General features: G+C 49.2%; 1 protein-coding gene across 4 annotated transcripts in view; it reads left to right on the top strand.

The window, feature by feature from the left end:
- The window catches only part of ZZEF1 (zinc finger ZZ-type and EF-hand domain containing 1), a 103,166-nt gene that overhangs the window by 79,428 nt on the left and 7,755 nt on the right, over nt 1–15,983 (top strand). For all 4 annotated transcript variants that reach the window (XM_023243635.2, XM_023243633.2, XM_011288812.3 and 1 more), the window contains exons 43-52: nt 3,861–4,054; nt 5,764–5,883; nt 7,449–7,640; nt 8,410–8,510; nt 9,619–9,754; nt 9,857–10,216; nt 12,301–12,444; nt 12,945–13,113; nt 13,482–13,580; nt 13,982–14,147. In XM_023243635.2, coding sequence (XP_023099403.2) covers nt 3,861–4,054; nt 5,764–5,883; nt 7,449–7,640; nt 8,410–8,510; nt 9,619–9,754; nt 9,857–10,216; nt 12,301–12,444; nt 12,945–13,113; nt 13,482–13,580; nt 13,982–14,147 — 1,681 coding nt within the window. The remainder of the gene's footprint in view (nt 1–3,860; nt 4,055–5,763; nt 5,884–7,448; nt 7,641–8,409; nt 8,511–9,618; nt 9,755–9,856; nt 10,217–12,300; nt 12,445–12,944; nt 13,114–13,481; nt 13,581–13,981; nt 14,148–15,983) is intronic.

The following is a 15,983-nucleotide window of genomic DNA, read 5'->3' as shown; positions in this document are numbered from 1 at the left end:
ATTCAGGTCGCTTTCCATTTTGCTCCATCAGTAGAAGAGAGGAAGTATATCACGAGTCACCTTTGACTTAGTTTGCCGAACCCTAAACAGCCTGCGAACTCTGGAGTATTGTAACCACTGTGTGCCCAGTTCTGCTTCTGAAGTAATGTGCTTTCTCATTCAGCTTCAGCATCAGGCCCTGGCTGTGCTTTTGTGTGTGGTGTGAGGTAAAGGTCAAGGATCTCGTTCTTTCTCCTTTGTTTTTCTTTTTTGCATATCAACATCCAGTTGTTTTAGGACCATTTGTTTAACAGACTTCTTTCCGTTGAATTATTCTGACACCTTTGTTGGACATTAGTTGACACCCGTGTGTGTGTGTGTGTGTGTGTGTGTGTGTGTGTGTGTGTGTCCATTTATCGTTTCTGTCTTATTCCATTAATCTATGTGTCCGGCCTTACTCGAATACCGCATTCTCATGACTATTGTAGATTTATGCTAAGCCTCGAAATCAGGTCCTCCGGCTTTGTTATTCTTTTGTCAGCATTGCTCCGGGTAGTGTAGTTCCTTTGCCTTTCTGTATAAATTTTAGATTCAACTTGTTAGTTTCTCTTAAATAACCACTGAATCTGCATATCCGTTTAGGGAGAACTGACATCTTAACATGACCCATGAGTACTGTATACCTCTCCATTTATCTAGGGAATAAATTGAGGTCTCTAATTGCCCTTCATCTGGCACAGCTGACTTCTCTCACTCCTGATTTTGATAACTTGTGTCTTCTCTTGTTTGTTTCCTACAGTGTCTCGTCAGAGCTTGATCGATGTTATTTGATCTTTGCAAAGGACTAACTTTTGGTTTCGTTGATTTTTTTGTTGTTATTTTTCTGTTTTCTGCTTCATTGATTTGTCTTTGTCATTAATTCCCTACTTCTTGCTTCGGGTTTAAATTGCTACTTTTTTTTCTTGCTCTAATTTTTTTTTTCTTTCTTTAATTTCTTAGGGTGGAAGCCTAAATCACTGATTAGAAATTTTTGTTATTTTTTGGTAGCAGCATTGTAAATGCTATGAATTTTCCTCTAGGTGTAGCATTAGCTGCATCTGTAATTTTTTATATAATTTGTATTATTTTCATTCAGGCCATTACAATAGAATATTTTCTATTTATCTTATGAGTGTTTATTTATGGATTGTTTAAGAACTTATTGTTGAATTTACAAATATTTGGGGGATATTCCAGAAATCTTTGGTACTGATTTCAAGTTTAATTCTCCTGGCATCAGTGAACATACTTTGAATTATTTCAGTCCTGTTAAGATTATTGAAACTTGTTTTACGGTCCTGAATTTGATCTGTTTTGAATCAGGTTCCATGTGCACTTGAAGAGAAACCTATGCTGTTCTGTAGACGTCTTTTTTAAGTGAAGTTAGTTGATAATGTTGTTCAAGCTTTCCATGCTCTTACTGAATTTCTGTCTGTTCTAATGATTACTGAGAGGAATGTTAAGGTCTCCAACTGTAATTGTGTATATGTCTGTTTCTCAATTCAGTACGAAATGTCCCTTTTTTTGAAAAATTTTTTAATGTTTATCTTATTTTTGAAGGGGAGAGAAACAGGGCGTGAGCAGGAGAGGGGCAGAGAGAGAGGGAGACACAGAATCTGAAGCAGGCTTCAGGCTCTGAGCTGTCAGCATAGAGCCCAATGTGGGCTCGAACCCACGAGCCGTGGAGCCAAAGTTAGAACTTAACTGGCTAAGCCACCCAGGTGCCCCATGAAATGTCCCCTTTTCATCTCTAATATTCCTTGTTCAGAAATTGACTTTAATGTTGATGTAGCCTCTCTAGCTTTTGTTTTATTCAAAACATTTGCATGGTGTATATGTCCCATTCTCACACTTAACCTGCCTGTGTCTTTACATTTAGTGGGTTTCTTGTAGATAGCATGTAGTAGAATTTTCTTTTTAATACACTCTGACAATCTCTGCTTTTTAATTGGGATGTTTAGATGATTTACATTTAATGTAGTTATCAAGATGATTGAGTTTAAATCTACTATTTTCTTGATTGTTTTATATTTGTCTCATTTGTTGTTCCTTTTTTTCCCCCCACTTCTCTGCCTTATTTTGGATTGAGGGTTTTTGTTTTTGTTTCTTAATGACTCCATCTTATTTTCAGAATTGGCTTTTAACTATCTCTTAATTTTTTCACTGGTTATTCCAGAGTTTGCTGTAGGTTACTTGCAGCACCTGGGTGGCTCAGTCAGTTAAGCATCTGACTTGAGCTCAGGTCATGATCTCATGAGATCGGTTCATGTGTTCGAGCCCCCCATTGAGCTCCCTGCTGTCAGCACTGAGCCTGCTTTGGATCTCTGTCCCCCCTCTCTCTGCTCCTCCCTCACTCGTTCTCTCTCTCTCTCTCTCTCGCTCTCTCTCTCTCTCAAAAATAAACATTAAAAAAAGTTGTTAATAAAATGAGAAAATAATATCTTTTATATTTATTTACATACGCATTTACCATCTCCGGTGCTGTTCATTCCTTTGTGTAGGTTTGGGTATCTATCTGGTATCATTTTTCTTTGGCCTGAAAACAACATTTCTTGAACGTCAGGTCTGCTGCTACAGTATTTTTGTTTTGGTTTGTCCTACCAAGCCAAAGAAATATTTATTTTGACTTTATCCTTGAGAGATAATTTTGCTGCATAAAAATTTCTAGGCTAAGAATTTTTTTTTAATACTTTGTAGTTATTGATCCATCGTCTTCTGTCTTGCATAGTTTTTGCCACAAAATCTATAGTATACTTTGTTACTCTTCAAATATCTTTTCTCTAGGGCCACTTTTAAGATTTTTCTCTTAATCACTGGTTTTTAGCATTTTGATTATAATGTGCCTTGACATGATTTTTTTTGTTTCTTCTGCCTGGGGATTTAATGAGCTCCTTGATCTGTGGATTTAGTTTCCATCAAATTCAGAAAAATTTTAATCATTATGTCTTGAAATAATTGTTCCCACCCCACCCCCACACCCCCAACTAGGATACTTCCACTCTCACTGGTGGGAAGACACAATATTCCCAGGTCTGTGTGAGCTCCAAGAATTGTTCATCCTACAGCTTTTTGGTAGTTCTTTCATAGAACTGGGTGGTTTCCTATCTAGGAAGTTTGCTCTCGACTTCACGCAGATCATACTTCCAGAGACTCATGAGGAAGCTTCTGTGGCTTTTCTAGACAGGTCTCCCATACCCTCTCTGTCTCTGTGCCTCTCTCTTCTTCATGATATTCTGCCCCCAAAATTCTGGCTACCTTGACTTTCCTGAATTCTGACCTCTTTCTCATCAGTTCATTGAGACTGTGGGACTCTGCTTGGATTTCCAGCGTCTGTTCTGCAGCCTGTAAATTGTCTCCAGAAAGCCAGGCTGTTGGAAGACTCCCCTGGTTTATGTCTCTTCTATCAGGGATCATAGTCCTTTACTGCTTGTTGCCTCGTGTCTGCAAACCATTGTCTGTGATTTTTTTTTTTTTTTACATTTTGGTTGTTTAAGATAGGAGAGTAAATTCAGCCTGTCTTAGTTTGTCTGGGAGTGGAAGTCCCTTCTGTGTACTATATTAAGTTCCTTTAACACTTTTGGAGACAGCCTGTGTGTGCACAGTAGTAGGAACGTAAATTGTCTCTCCCAGTTGCTCGATGGATAGGTGGCCCAGTGCCATTTTTGTGCTCACCTGCAAGCCAGCCTTAATTATGACGGCTAAATTGAAGCCAGGGAGATTATGTTCTGGGGCCTGCTGCTCTTACTTCAGTAAAGGTGTGTTACTGGGGAAGAGACCTCGCTGCAGGAAGCACTGACCAGACTTTTGTGCCTTTTCTCTTCCTGCCTGACATCACCCTCCAGTGAAGGACTACCAGCTGGTCCAGAAAGGACAGGAATGCAACGACTGTCAGGCCCAGCTGAGCCAGTACTCCCAGCACTTTGCCTTTATCGCCAGTCACCTCCTGCAAACCAGCATGGAGAGCCATTGTCCTGAGGCAGTGGAGGCAACTTGGGTCCTGTCCCTGGCCCTCAAAGGACTGTATAAGACACTGAAGGTAATGGTGAGCTTCTCCCATTTGCTAATGCGTCTGGCTGTGATTTAATATCTGCGGGGCGTTTACATCAAGGAAATGCCATCTGATTTTGATAGATGGTTAACCTAGGATCTTGATTATTTTTAGGAATGTATGGGGTCTTGCAAAAGGATAACTCAAAGGGAAAAACAGGTTTTTCCCAGTAGTTGGTTCTTTGTATTTTTTCAGTACTGTTTCCCAGAACCAGGTATTTGCCTAATGAGCACATAACCTTTGAAGATGGGAAGAAACTAGACCAAACTGTTTCTCTCTTCCCTCTGAACCACAGCTCCTCCAGCCCATCAAAGGACAAGAGGAAGGGGAGAGGACCAGCATCCTACGGGACTTTGAGTGATAGGCTTGGTGGTTGGGGTGGAAGGAGGGAGACATGTGAGGATGTTACCCCTGGGTGGTAACAGGGGTACAGATGAGAAGCCTTGACTTGTAGGGAACATGGTTCTTCTGTTCTGCCACCTGAGGGGCCTGACAGGGGGAAGGAGCGTTTTTAGGACCCTACCTCCCCACAGAAATAGCCGTGAAAGAAGGGTTTCATTTTAAAAGTTTGTGAGTGCCTGGACTTTGGCAGAATTGCCCAGAGGACCACAGAAGGACCCAGCAGCCCAGGGAGCCAGCACTGAGGGGCTTCCAGCTCCAGCCCAGGCCTGAGTGCTTGTAGGGAGGGACGGAGGCCATGCATGATGTTTGTTGACTCCACGGCATTTATCACGGTCTGAAAGAAAGAAGAAACTTCCTGAAGGCAAAGACCATTTCTTTTTTTTTTTTTTTTTTTAATGTTTATTTAGTTTTGAGAGAGAGAGAGAGAGAGACATTGTGAGTTGGGGAGGGGCAGAGAGTGGGAGACACAGAATCCGAGCTGTCAGCACAGAATCAGAGCTGCACAGAATCCGAGCACAGAATCAGAGCTGTCAGCACAGAGCCCGCCCGACACAGGGCTCGAACTCACAGACTGTGAGATCATGACCTGAGCCGAAGTTGGACGCTTAACCGACTGTGCCATCCAGGTGCCCCAAGGCATAGACCATTTCTGTCTCTGATTCCCAGTTTTCACAAGTATTGTTGAGCACTGAGAGCCATGTAGCACTGAACTTGAGAAAAGGTGGAGCTTACAGCCCAGCCTGCGAGACAGACAACACGGAGCCTGCAAGGAAAAGTACCACGAGTCAGGGCAAGCCTTTCTGCAGAGGCGAAATTCGAGGTGGTAGAGAGGGAGTCTGGGCAGAGCGATGTGTGCAGGGGGAGCTGCAGACGCCAGTCCCAGGAACAGGTGTGGTCGTTACAGAAGCAGTGCCTCCAGGCTTTCAGGGTCGTGCCCGAGAGGGAAGCGAGACCAGAGACACAGGCAGAGAGTCCACAGTGCCCCGTCCGCCCTGACTGCCACGGGTAGGGACTTCGATTTTCGTCTGAAGACACTGGGAAGCTTTGGGAAGTCAGAGCGCAGGAGAGGGCCGTGAAGCCCCTGCCCTTAGCATGGGACGTGGCACACGGCATGTCCTGGGCTTCAGAAGTGCTTGTGGAGGGCGCACTGGGGACAGAGCGGACAGACTCTGGTTAGGGCTGAGGTTCAGAGTCTCATCCTTCCTGCCGATTCTGGAATCTTCCTGACACGGTGGGCTCTGAGATAGGCGGTCCCCTCCCCACACCAGCTGCAGGTCACCCCTTCTGTGTGGCAGGCTCACGGTTTCGAAGAGACCCATGCGACCTTCCTTCAGACGGATTTGCTGAAGCTGCTGGTGAAAAAGTGCAGCAAAGGAACTGGTTTCAGTAAAACGTGGCTCCTCCGGGATCTAGAGGTAAGGGGTGGGCGTGCCTCCCGCCACCACCGCCACCTGGTGCAGGTGCGGGCTGCCCACTCGCGAGTGAAGACGGGGCTAGCCCAGCGCGTGCTCATTCTGTACTGTGGTTGGACCACGTCTTCCGTTTGTGTCCCTGTTGGAAACAGGGACTGTGACACCTGCCCTCCGTGTCAGGGAGGACGAGTTTGATGTCTGTTCAGAGAACACTGGAGAAGTATTCTATGGAAACATGCGGTTGGCCCTTTATCATGGCGATAAAGTGTTTCCTTGGATCATTATTTCCCTTTAAAGCCCCTTTGAGCTAAAATCAGTTTCTGAGTTTGTCCTTGGTTATGTTTATTTTATGTAGGATTTAGTCAATGATTTTCATCTGATTACTATTCCTTGTAGGCCTTAGGTTTTTCTTAGTGGAATTACTGTGGTTCTCTGTGGAGTTTCTGGACCAACTGCTTCAGGTCCAAGACGAGCTGCTGCTGTGTGGGAGCTGGTCAGCCACCCGTCTCCATCACACAGGCCTGAGCATGAGGACACAGCTCTCAGGTCCCACGAGAGGGTTTGCTTCGGTTAGAGGAAAATGTGCCAAAGCATAGTAACGGGGATAATCTGGAGAGCATCTGGGCTCTCAATCTGAGGAAACATTTTAAATTAAAAAAATTTTTTTTAATGTTTATTTATTTTTGAGGGAGAGAGAGTGGGGGAGACGCACACTCGGAAGCAGGCTCCAGGCTCTGAGCCGTCAGCACAGAGCCCGATGCGGGGCTCGAACTTACGAACTGTGAGATCATGACCTGAGCTGCAGTCGGAGGCTTAACCAACTGAGCCACCCAGGCGCCCCTAAAATTTTCTTATTCTTTAAATAATAGAACCACATTGCAGAAAATTCGAACTATAGGAAAGGAAGAAAAACTTTCAAATTTCACCTCACACACAGCTCCTGTTAATGTTTTATGTATGTCCTTATTCTAGTGGTTTTCTTTTTTTTTAATTCTTTTTTTAATATATTTTTTTAACATGAAATTTATTGTCAGATTGGTTTCCCTAGTTGTTTTCTTCTGCATCCGTGTTACATGTACAGCCTCAAATGCAGGGTGTGCGTGCAGTGGCCACTCCCTTGGTCACTAGACAGGTTTCCATGTTTAATGGCTATAAGTGAAACACGAAGGCAGGTTCCAGCCTCATTGACCATAATGTAAGTGTAACTTCTTGCACATTTTATGTTATTCCTAAGGCGAGTTATTGGCTGGGTTAAAGGCAGTAGACGTTTTTATAGCTCTTTACCATTCAGCAAAATGAGTTCCAAATACCAGTCTGCATCGTTAGCAGCAAAGTTAATAAACACAAAGGTCCCTCGTAGTTTTAGTTATTAGCATTTCTTTGATTACAGGTACAACTGAACTCGTTTTCATGTTTTTCTTTTTTTACTCGTTTCACATTCTTTTTGTGAATCCGTACATCTTTTAAGGAGGTCAGATGTTTTCCACCCTCTGAGGGTTAAAGATCTGTGTGACATTCCCACCCACTGAGCCCCCACACCACCGTCCTGCCTGGTTTTCTGCCCATAGATTTTGTCCATCATGCTGTACTCCTCAAAGAAGGAGATCCACACCTCGGTCGAGCACACAGGCCTGGAACCGGATGAGCGAGGGGATCAAGGGGAGGACACAGAAGGCGCGGTCAGCAGCCCTGGAGAGCAGGAGCAGAGGAAGCTAGATCCTCTGGAAAGCCTGGATGAGCCCACCAGAATATGTTTCTTGGTGAGTTCTGGGGCCGTGGTGTGGACGGTGGAGGGGCTCCACAGGATGGATTCCTTTTGGCTTGCACCTGGCTTTTGCCTCTGTGCGAAAATGCCTCTGTCTGACGTGCTGGGAGATCACTTCCTGAAGACTCAGTTGGAATTGTGTAGAATCGGTCCGGAAGGATGGAGAAGCCCTTAGCACAGTAGTTCTTAAGCCTTTTGAGTCTAAAAGCTTTAGATCTTCTCTTCCGTGAAATACACACGTGCAGTCGTGCTCATGGTCTGCGGCCCGTCCATTGTGTCTCCCTGTGGCTTCTGAGACGCGCGCTCTCACAGTCCCTGGGGAGGCGCTCTTCCTCGGATCAGTGGCCGCAGGAAGAGCACACGGGTATGGGCTGGAGGTCAGGAAAGCAAGTTTAGTTTTCTCAGAAACCAAAAGGAAGTATAGCCTTGGACTTCCGGTGCCAGCGGTCAGACGGGGGTACGAGGCAGCTGGAGAGAAGCCGGCAGTGATGCGGTGGCGGTGGCAGCTCTCGACCGTTAGCACTGCCTTTGGGGGCCTGGTATTTCTTTTGGCGTTTCCACGCTTTATGTTTTCCTTTGAATTTATAATAGCAGGTTCCACGGTCCATGGTTTAGAGTTTATAATTTTGTTTGCTTTAAGTGACCACACAATATCCTGAAATTATAAGCTGTGGTAACTCTAGAAAGAGTTATTTTCTCCCTTTTGCGTTCAGGTGATCCGCGATGTGCGGAAGCACTTTTAAATTGTCTCTGTTCCTCTGCAGATGGCGCACGACGCCCTCAATGCCCCTCTGCACGTTCTCCGGGCCATATACGAGCTGCAGATGAAGAGGACCGATTCTTTCTTCCTGGAGGTTCAGAAGAGGTGAGGACCCTGCCAGCAACACGTGGGTAAAGACTCCCGGGAGGCCACGACGTGGAGCTGGCCCGTGGTTCTTCGTGAGCGATGTGAGAGCTGACTGCCGCACGCCCGCGTCATCTGAGTGGCGGTCGTGTCCCTCGCGGGGGTGCCAGTTGACGCCGACGCCAAGGTTCCTTTCCTACGTCGTCCTGGAGCAAACAGCGCAAAGCAGGGCCTTCTAGCCAGAGTGTCGTTTGCTTGTTCACCGCGGCACGTTATTTCCATGGCGTTCCCCCAAGGATTCTCATAGAATTTATAATGCTCCCTTTCTCTTGCCGGGAAGTTCAGGGCCGGTTCTCGGGCCCGACTCCTACATGTGTGTGCAGCTAATCTCCCCCTCTGTCCCTCATATCCTGGTTTCGACTTCCTGTTCTAACTTTCTTCTGCGTTTTCATCCTGTATTTCTATTTTCCCGTACGTATTTCTTACGTATCGCCTCGAGTCCTTTGTGAAACCAAGCAGGGCACTGCTGGAACTAAGAGACCCAGAAATACCGGGTCAAGGAAGATAGAGTTTGTTTTTCCTCTCGTGGACTGTCCAGGGTGGGTGGGCAGCTCTGCTCCTTGGAGTGGCCCTGTGCCACCAGATGGCTCACCCATGCGTGCCACCTCTGTTCCGGCCCGGGGGGAGGGGGAATCGTAGAGAGAGGAGTGCGTCCTCACCCCGGCTGCTGGAGGGTGGGCTCTGGAAGTGGCCCGCGTTACCTCGCTGGCCTCCCGTGGGCGCGAGCCCGGCTGCACCGCTGCATCTAGCTGCGGGAGGTGCCGGTCACCACATCGCCGGCTGGGGGGCTGTGTATCTTGCTACAACGTTGGGGAACTTTGTTTCTAGGCTCCAGGGAGCGTGGATCCTGAGGGACGCCTTGCATTCTCTGCCGCAAGCGTGTACGTGCACGTCTGCGTGCATGAGTGAATGAGCGCGGTGAACTGGTGTCGCAGACTCGGGGGTGTGATGATGTAATTGCAGAGTCCCAGGAAGACACCTCCCGTCAGTGTCCCTGACAAGTTCCACTGCAGGCTGAACTCTTCCCTTTCGGTACCTTTGTGCCCATCCTCGTGCCCCTTCTCTGCAGGTTTGATGGGGATGAGCTCACCACGGACGAAAGGATCCGGACCCTGGCTCAGAGGTGGCAGCCCAGTAGGAGTTTGAGACTGGACGAGCAGAGCGCCAAGGCCGTGGACACAGACATGATTATCTTACCGTGTCTGGTACGTTGCCTCCATCTTGGAGACGAAAGGTCGGCCCCTGGCCCCGCACCCCAGCCAGTTGGGAGGGGCCGGCTGCCGTAACAGTGGTCTTTGGGTTTGCAGTCGCGGCCCGCACGCTGTGACCAGGCCACTGCCGAGTCCAACCCCGTGACCCAGAAGCTGATCTCCAGCACGGAGGGCGAACTGCAGCAGAGCTATGCCCAGCAGCGCCGGAGCAAGAGTGCTGCCCTCCTGCACAAGGAGTTGGGCTGCAAGAGCAGGAGGGCCGTCCGCGAGTACCTCTTCCGCGTGAATGAGGCCACGGCTGTCCTGTATGCCCGCCACGTGCTGGCGTCCTTGCTCGCTGAGTGGCCTGGGCACGTGCCCGTGAGCGAGGAGACCCTGGAGCTGAGCGGCCCGGCCCACATGACCTACATTTTGGATATGTTCATGCAGCTGGAAGAAAAGCATCAGTGGGAGAAGGTGATTGTTTACTGGGTCAGGCTGGGTCCTCGCCCTCATTGCGCCTCCTCTGCGCCCCCACGTTTGAACATGCTTCCTCCGGATGCAGTGGAGGCTGGCCGTGGGCACGGCTGGGCTCTCGCAAGTCCCGGCCCAGAGCGGAGGTCACAGCCTTGGCAGACTTGGTGTGCAGAGAGCGCTCGGCCCGCCGATCCCGTGGAGCCTGACTCTGCACACTCCCCGGCCCATCTCTTCTCGGGGCGCCAGGTCCAGAGGACAGGGTGAATTACGGCCCCCGGTGTGTTCCGTGGTACAGGACGCCTCCGGGGTGGTTTGCGTCTTGTTCCTGGAACGTTGGCCCCGGGACACTCGCACCTGCTGCAGTGTAACCCGCAAGAGTTCTGTCGTGAGGAAGTGCAGCCAGGGACCTGTCCGAGGCCCCCGGCCTCTGGGGGGCAGGTGTGGGGTCTGCATCCTCACCCCACACTCTGGTTCTCAGTTTCCAGGCCTCTGGTTCTGTTCTCATTCTTTGATTTGAATTGATTTGATTTTTTTTTATGTTTATCAATTTTTGAGAAAGAGAGCATGAGCAGGGGAGGGGCAGAGAGAGAGGGAGACACAATCCGAAGCAGGCTCCAGGCTTGGAGCTGTCGGCAAAGAGCCTGATGTGGGGCTGGAACTCATGAACTGTGAGATCATGATCTGAACCAAAACCAAGAGCCAGTGCTTAACCGACTGAGCCACCCCGGCACCCCATTCTTTTCTTTCTTTCTTTCTTTTTTTTTTCTTTTTAATGTTCATTGACATTTTTATTTAAAAAAAAATTTTTTTTTCAACGTTTATTTATTTTTGGGAGAGAGACAGAGCATGAACGGGGGAGGGGCAGAGAGAGAGGGAGACACAGAATTGGAAACAGGCTCCAGGCTCTGAGCCATCAGCCCAGAGCCTGACGCGGGGCTCGAACTCATGGACCGCGAGATCGTGACCTGGCTGAAGTCAGACGCTAAACCGACTGCGCCACCCAGGCGCCCCTATGTTCATTGACTTTTAAGAGAGAGAGAGAGAGAGAGAGAGAGAGAGAGAGAGAGAGAGAGAGAGAGACAAAGCATGAGCAGGGGAAGGGCAGAGAGAGAGGGAGACACAGACTCCGAAACAGGCTCCAGGCTCCGAGCTGTCGGCACAGAGCCCGACGTGGGGCTCGAACCCACGAACCGTGAGATCGTGACCCGAGCTGAACGAAGTCAGGCACTTAACCACTGGAGCCCCCCCCCCAGCACCCCTGGTTTTGTGTTTATTCTTAAGTCAAATCTTCAGCTTTGTCTCGAGAGTACTGTTGGGGTAGCAAGGCTTCCCAGGATGCACATACGTGAGGAGCCTCGTCGCAGAGCTGGCCTGGCCTGGGTGGCGGGAGCTGTGGGCACCACCTCCGGCCGAGCGGGATGGTTTTGTCACCACCTTACCAGATTCCAAGTGCACAACTCTTGAGTCACATTTACTGCCGCCTTCTTCATCCCTGTCCCCTTGGCGCCCACATACATCATGTACCCTCACCCACACACATGCACGCCCTACACGAGGACTCCTCAGGACGTGAGTTCATCCTCTTCTCCTTAATTTGCCTGTCAAAGACACCACCAGTATGTAAGTCCTGGATCTGGCTCCAGCCACACGGCCTTGGAGGTGCGGGCGGCTCTGCTGTAGCTGCACCTCTCATCTGCGAGTGGCAGAGGGGAATGCGGCCTTCCCCACCCTCGCCCCGAGGAGCCCCCAGTCCCTCACCCCCTCGGCATGTGGCCTGTTGTGCTGTAATTGTCTGTCTGCATCCCTCCCCTGCTGGTCTCAGGGCTCTTCAGGGCCCGGGACCACCCCTGATAGGTTCTGCTGGCTCCCTCAGAGCTCCCAGAAGTGGTGTTTTCCAGAAGGAAAACCAGCATCCCAGTGTACAGGAAGTTCCCCCTCTCCCCACCCCCTGCCGTGACAGGCGGCTGGTGAGGTCAGCCTCTGCGGTGACGCCAGCCCCTCTGGACAGGCCTTGGGTTGAACTGGGCTCCTCCTCCTTCCTGCCACCGGCAGGCCCTGACGCTCGCTGCTTCGTGTCCCGCCAGATCCTGCGGAAGGTACTCCAGGGCTGCCGAGGGAGCATGCTGGGGACCATGGCCCTGGCTGCCTGCCAGTTCATGGAGGAGCCTGGGATGGAAGTGCAAGTGAGGGAGTCCAAACACCCGTATAACAATAACACCAACTTTGAGGTACGCTCCAAGACGTGTGGCTGGCAGGACCCACGAGGGGAGCTGAGAAGCTCACCAGTGCCCAGAGCGGCTCCCCGCCCCCCACCCCTGCCAAGTCCCAGCCAAGAAAGGGCCTCCTTGGTCCCAAAGCCAGGGAGTCTTTACCACCCAGTCTTTTTTCCTGGTGACCTGGTTTTAATGGAAAAAGTGGGCGCCCAGGCCTGGGGTGGGGGGTGGGGGTTCAGTTTCCCTGCAGCTAGCTCCTTGCAGGGAATCCTTGGCATCTTTTGGAAGTGCATCTGAGCGTGGGCCTGGGTTCAGCCCTCGCTGCACCATCTCGATGACGTGGCCACACCTCGGAGACCCCTGTCCTTCGGTTTAATTCACGTGTGCATGTTCCTGTCCCGCCAGACCGAGGGCCAGGGAGGGCAGGGCTGACATTTAACCGTCTCACATTTGCAGGATGTGGCATGAGGCAAGCCCTCAGGAGTGACAGAGGTGTCTTTCTGTCCCCTCCCCAGGATAAGGTCCACATCCCTGGTGCAATCTACCTCTCAATCAAATTCGACGCGCAGTGCAGCACAGAGGAGGGCTGTGACGAGCTGGCCATGTCCAGCAGCAGTGACTTCCAGCAGGATCGACACACTTTCAGTGGGTCTCAGCAGAAATGGAAGGATTTTGAGCTTCCAGGTAATAAATACTTGGTCATACGGACTCTTACCATGAAGTATTTAAACTCAATAACGAGGAGCGCCCGGGTGGCTCGGTCGGTTAGATGTCCAACTTCAGTTCGGGTCATGATCTCACAGTTCATGGACTCAAGCCCTGCGTCGGGCTCTGTGCTGACAGCTTGGAGCCTGGAGCCTGCTTCGGATTCTGTGTCTCCCTCTCTCTGTGCCCCTCTCCTGCTCATACTCTGTCTCTCAAAGACAAACAAACAAACAAAGAAACTCAATAGCGAGAGAAGGGACATGGAGGGATGTCACGTGGGGCTTAGTCTGTTGCCATTCTCTGTTGCTGTGGTGTCCTGACCTGTTTCTGGTTCTTGTGTGACCCAGGAGATACTCTGTATTATCGCTTCACCTCTGACATGAGCAACACGGAGTGGGGCTACAAATTCACTGTGACGGCTGGACACCTCGGGCGATTCCAGACAGGTGTGTGCCCTGGTCTTTCTGTGTGTAGGATGTCCCTGCCAGGGACGCTCAGGGTAGGGGTAGGTGCCATTATGTCACGGATCTTTGTTAAAGTCAAAGCAGGTACTTTAATACTAGCACACGGTCGCCGTGATGTGCTGTGGTGGTTGGCTGTACTCTTGCATGGACGGGTAGAAGAGGCACCTGTGGCACCTACAAAAGACACGTCTTCTCTTGGAATTTGCAGGGCGGTTTGCGAAAGGGAGGAGCTGAAAATGTTGGTCCTATGTTGCTTTTATAAAAGGCAAAATTTAAATAACTGTAGTTACTTTCTCATATTTGTTAAACATAAGAGTTAATAATACAAGAGTAAATACAAGAGTTAATAACTAAAATATCGGTGTTTTGTGGTTGTGGGCCAGGGTTCGAGATTTTGAAGCAGATGTTGTCAGAAGAAAGAGTTGTGCCACACCTCCCACTGGCCCAGATTTGGGAATGGCTGGTGGGTGTGGCTTGTCGCCAGACTGGCCATCAGCGATTGAAAGCCATTCACCTGCTTCTGAGGATCGTCCGCTGCTGCACCCACAGGTGAGCCGCTCTCCGTATGTGAGTCCTTCGCAGGGAGTTTGTGAACAACTGTGAATATCTCCTCCCACTCTGGCTTGCCGTTTCTCTGTACTGGAGTCTGATGAAAAGAAGTTTCTAATTTTGACATCTTGCCGTTCATCAATCGTGTTTTATGGTAGTGCTTTTGTTGTCCTGTTTAGGCGGTTTCCGCCTCACTCCACCTTGGGGTGGTGAAGGTGCTTCCTGTGTTCTAGAAGCTTTTGTTATTTTTTCTTTCACTCCTAGCTGTACGCTCCACACGGAATGACTTCTGCGCAGGACGTGAAGTGCAGGGGGTCAGGGTTAATTATTCAAATGGGAGTCTCCACCTGTCCCTCACCTCACTCCAGCACCCTGTTGGTCACAAAGGAGGTGTCTGTACAGATGCGTCTGTGTCTGGTCTCTGCTGCTCCAACGCTCTTTATGGTTCTGGTGCCAGTACCACGCTGTCTTGACTATCATTGCTTTCTAATGAATTCGCATATCTAGTCGTATAAATCCTTTGCTCTTCAGCTTCCAGGCCGTCTTGTCTATCTTTGACTCTGCATATCTATATACATCTTAGAATTGGTTTGTTTCTCTTTTTTTCCCAGCTTCGGTGAGGTGTAATTGACAAAGTTGTAACATATTTACAGGCTAGAGGGGATTTCTTGTGTGTCCGCGTTGCACAAGGGCCCCCACCAAGTTCCTTAACACACCCAGCACCTCGTGTTACCTTTGTTGTGTGTGACAGCAGTTACGTGCGCCTCTCTACGATCCAGTATGGTACGCCGTCATCTCCTGTAGTCACCGTGTCACTCATTAGATCCTCAGACCTTACTTGTCTTACAGCTGAAAGCTTGTCCCTTTGACCAGCCTCTCTGTTTCCCACACCCACGGCCTCCAGCAAGTACCGTTCTACCCTGTGTCTATGAGTTTGACTGTTTCTTTGTGTGGTTTTGGTTTCCACATGCGAGTGAGGTCATCCAGGGTCTGTCTTTCTCTGGCTTATTTCACTCGGCACAGTGTCCTCCAGGTCTCCCTTCTTTCTCATGACTTTCCTTCTCGCACATACTCCGCTGTGCATATATGCACCACGTTTGCTTTCTCCACTCCTCCATCGATAGGACACTTAGCTTGTTTCCATGCCTTGACCATTGTGAATAACGGTGCAATGAACATTCAAGTGCAGGTATTGTTTTGAGATAACAATTGCATTTCCTTTGGATATAAACCCAGTAGTAGGATTACTGGATCATACTGTGGTTCTGTTTTGAATTACTCGAGAAAGCTCCATACTGTGTCCACAGTGGCTGCACCAGTTTGCGTTCCCACCAGCAGTGCACGGGGTCTCCCCTTTCTCCACATCCTCGCTGGCACCTGTTACCTCCCGTCTTTTGGATACTAGCCTCCCTAACGCATGTGAGGTGACAGTGTGGTTTTGACGTGAATTCCCCGACGCTGAGTGATGTTGAGCATCTTTTCTTGTTAGCCATATGGATGTCTTCTTTGGGAAAATATCTGTTCAGGTCCTTTGACCATTTTTAGTTGGGTTACGTGGGGTTTTCTGAAATGGAGCTGCATGAGTTCATTGTGTATCTTGGGTATTAAGTCCTTACCGGATATGTGATTTACCACTGTTTTCCCCCATTCCGTGGATGCCTTTTCATTTGTTGATGGTCCTCTTTACTGTGCAGAAGCCTTTTGTTTTGATGTCGTTTCTTCCACTCGTTTATTCTTGCTTTTGGTGTCCACTACAATGGCAAGGAGTTTACCTGTATGTGTTCTTGTAGGAGTTTTATAGTTGGTGGTCTTACATTCAAGTCTTTAATCTATTTT

The sequence above is a fragment of the Felis catus genome, chromosome E1 (genome assembly GCF_018350175.1).
Source record: "Felis catus isolate Fca126 chromosome E1, F.catus_Fca126_mat1.0, whole genome shotgun sequence".
Lineage (NCBI taxonomy): Eukaryota > Metazoa > Chordata > Mammalia > Carnivora > Felidae > Felis > Felis catus.
This window is presented reverse-complemented; position numbering and strand designations above follow the sequence as displayed.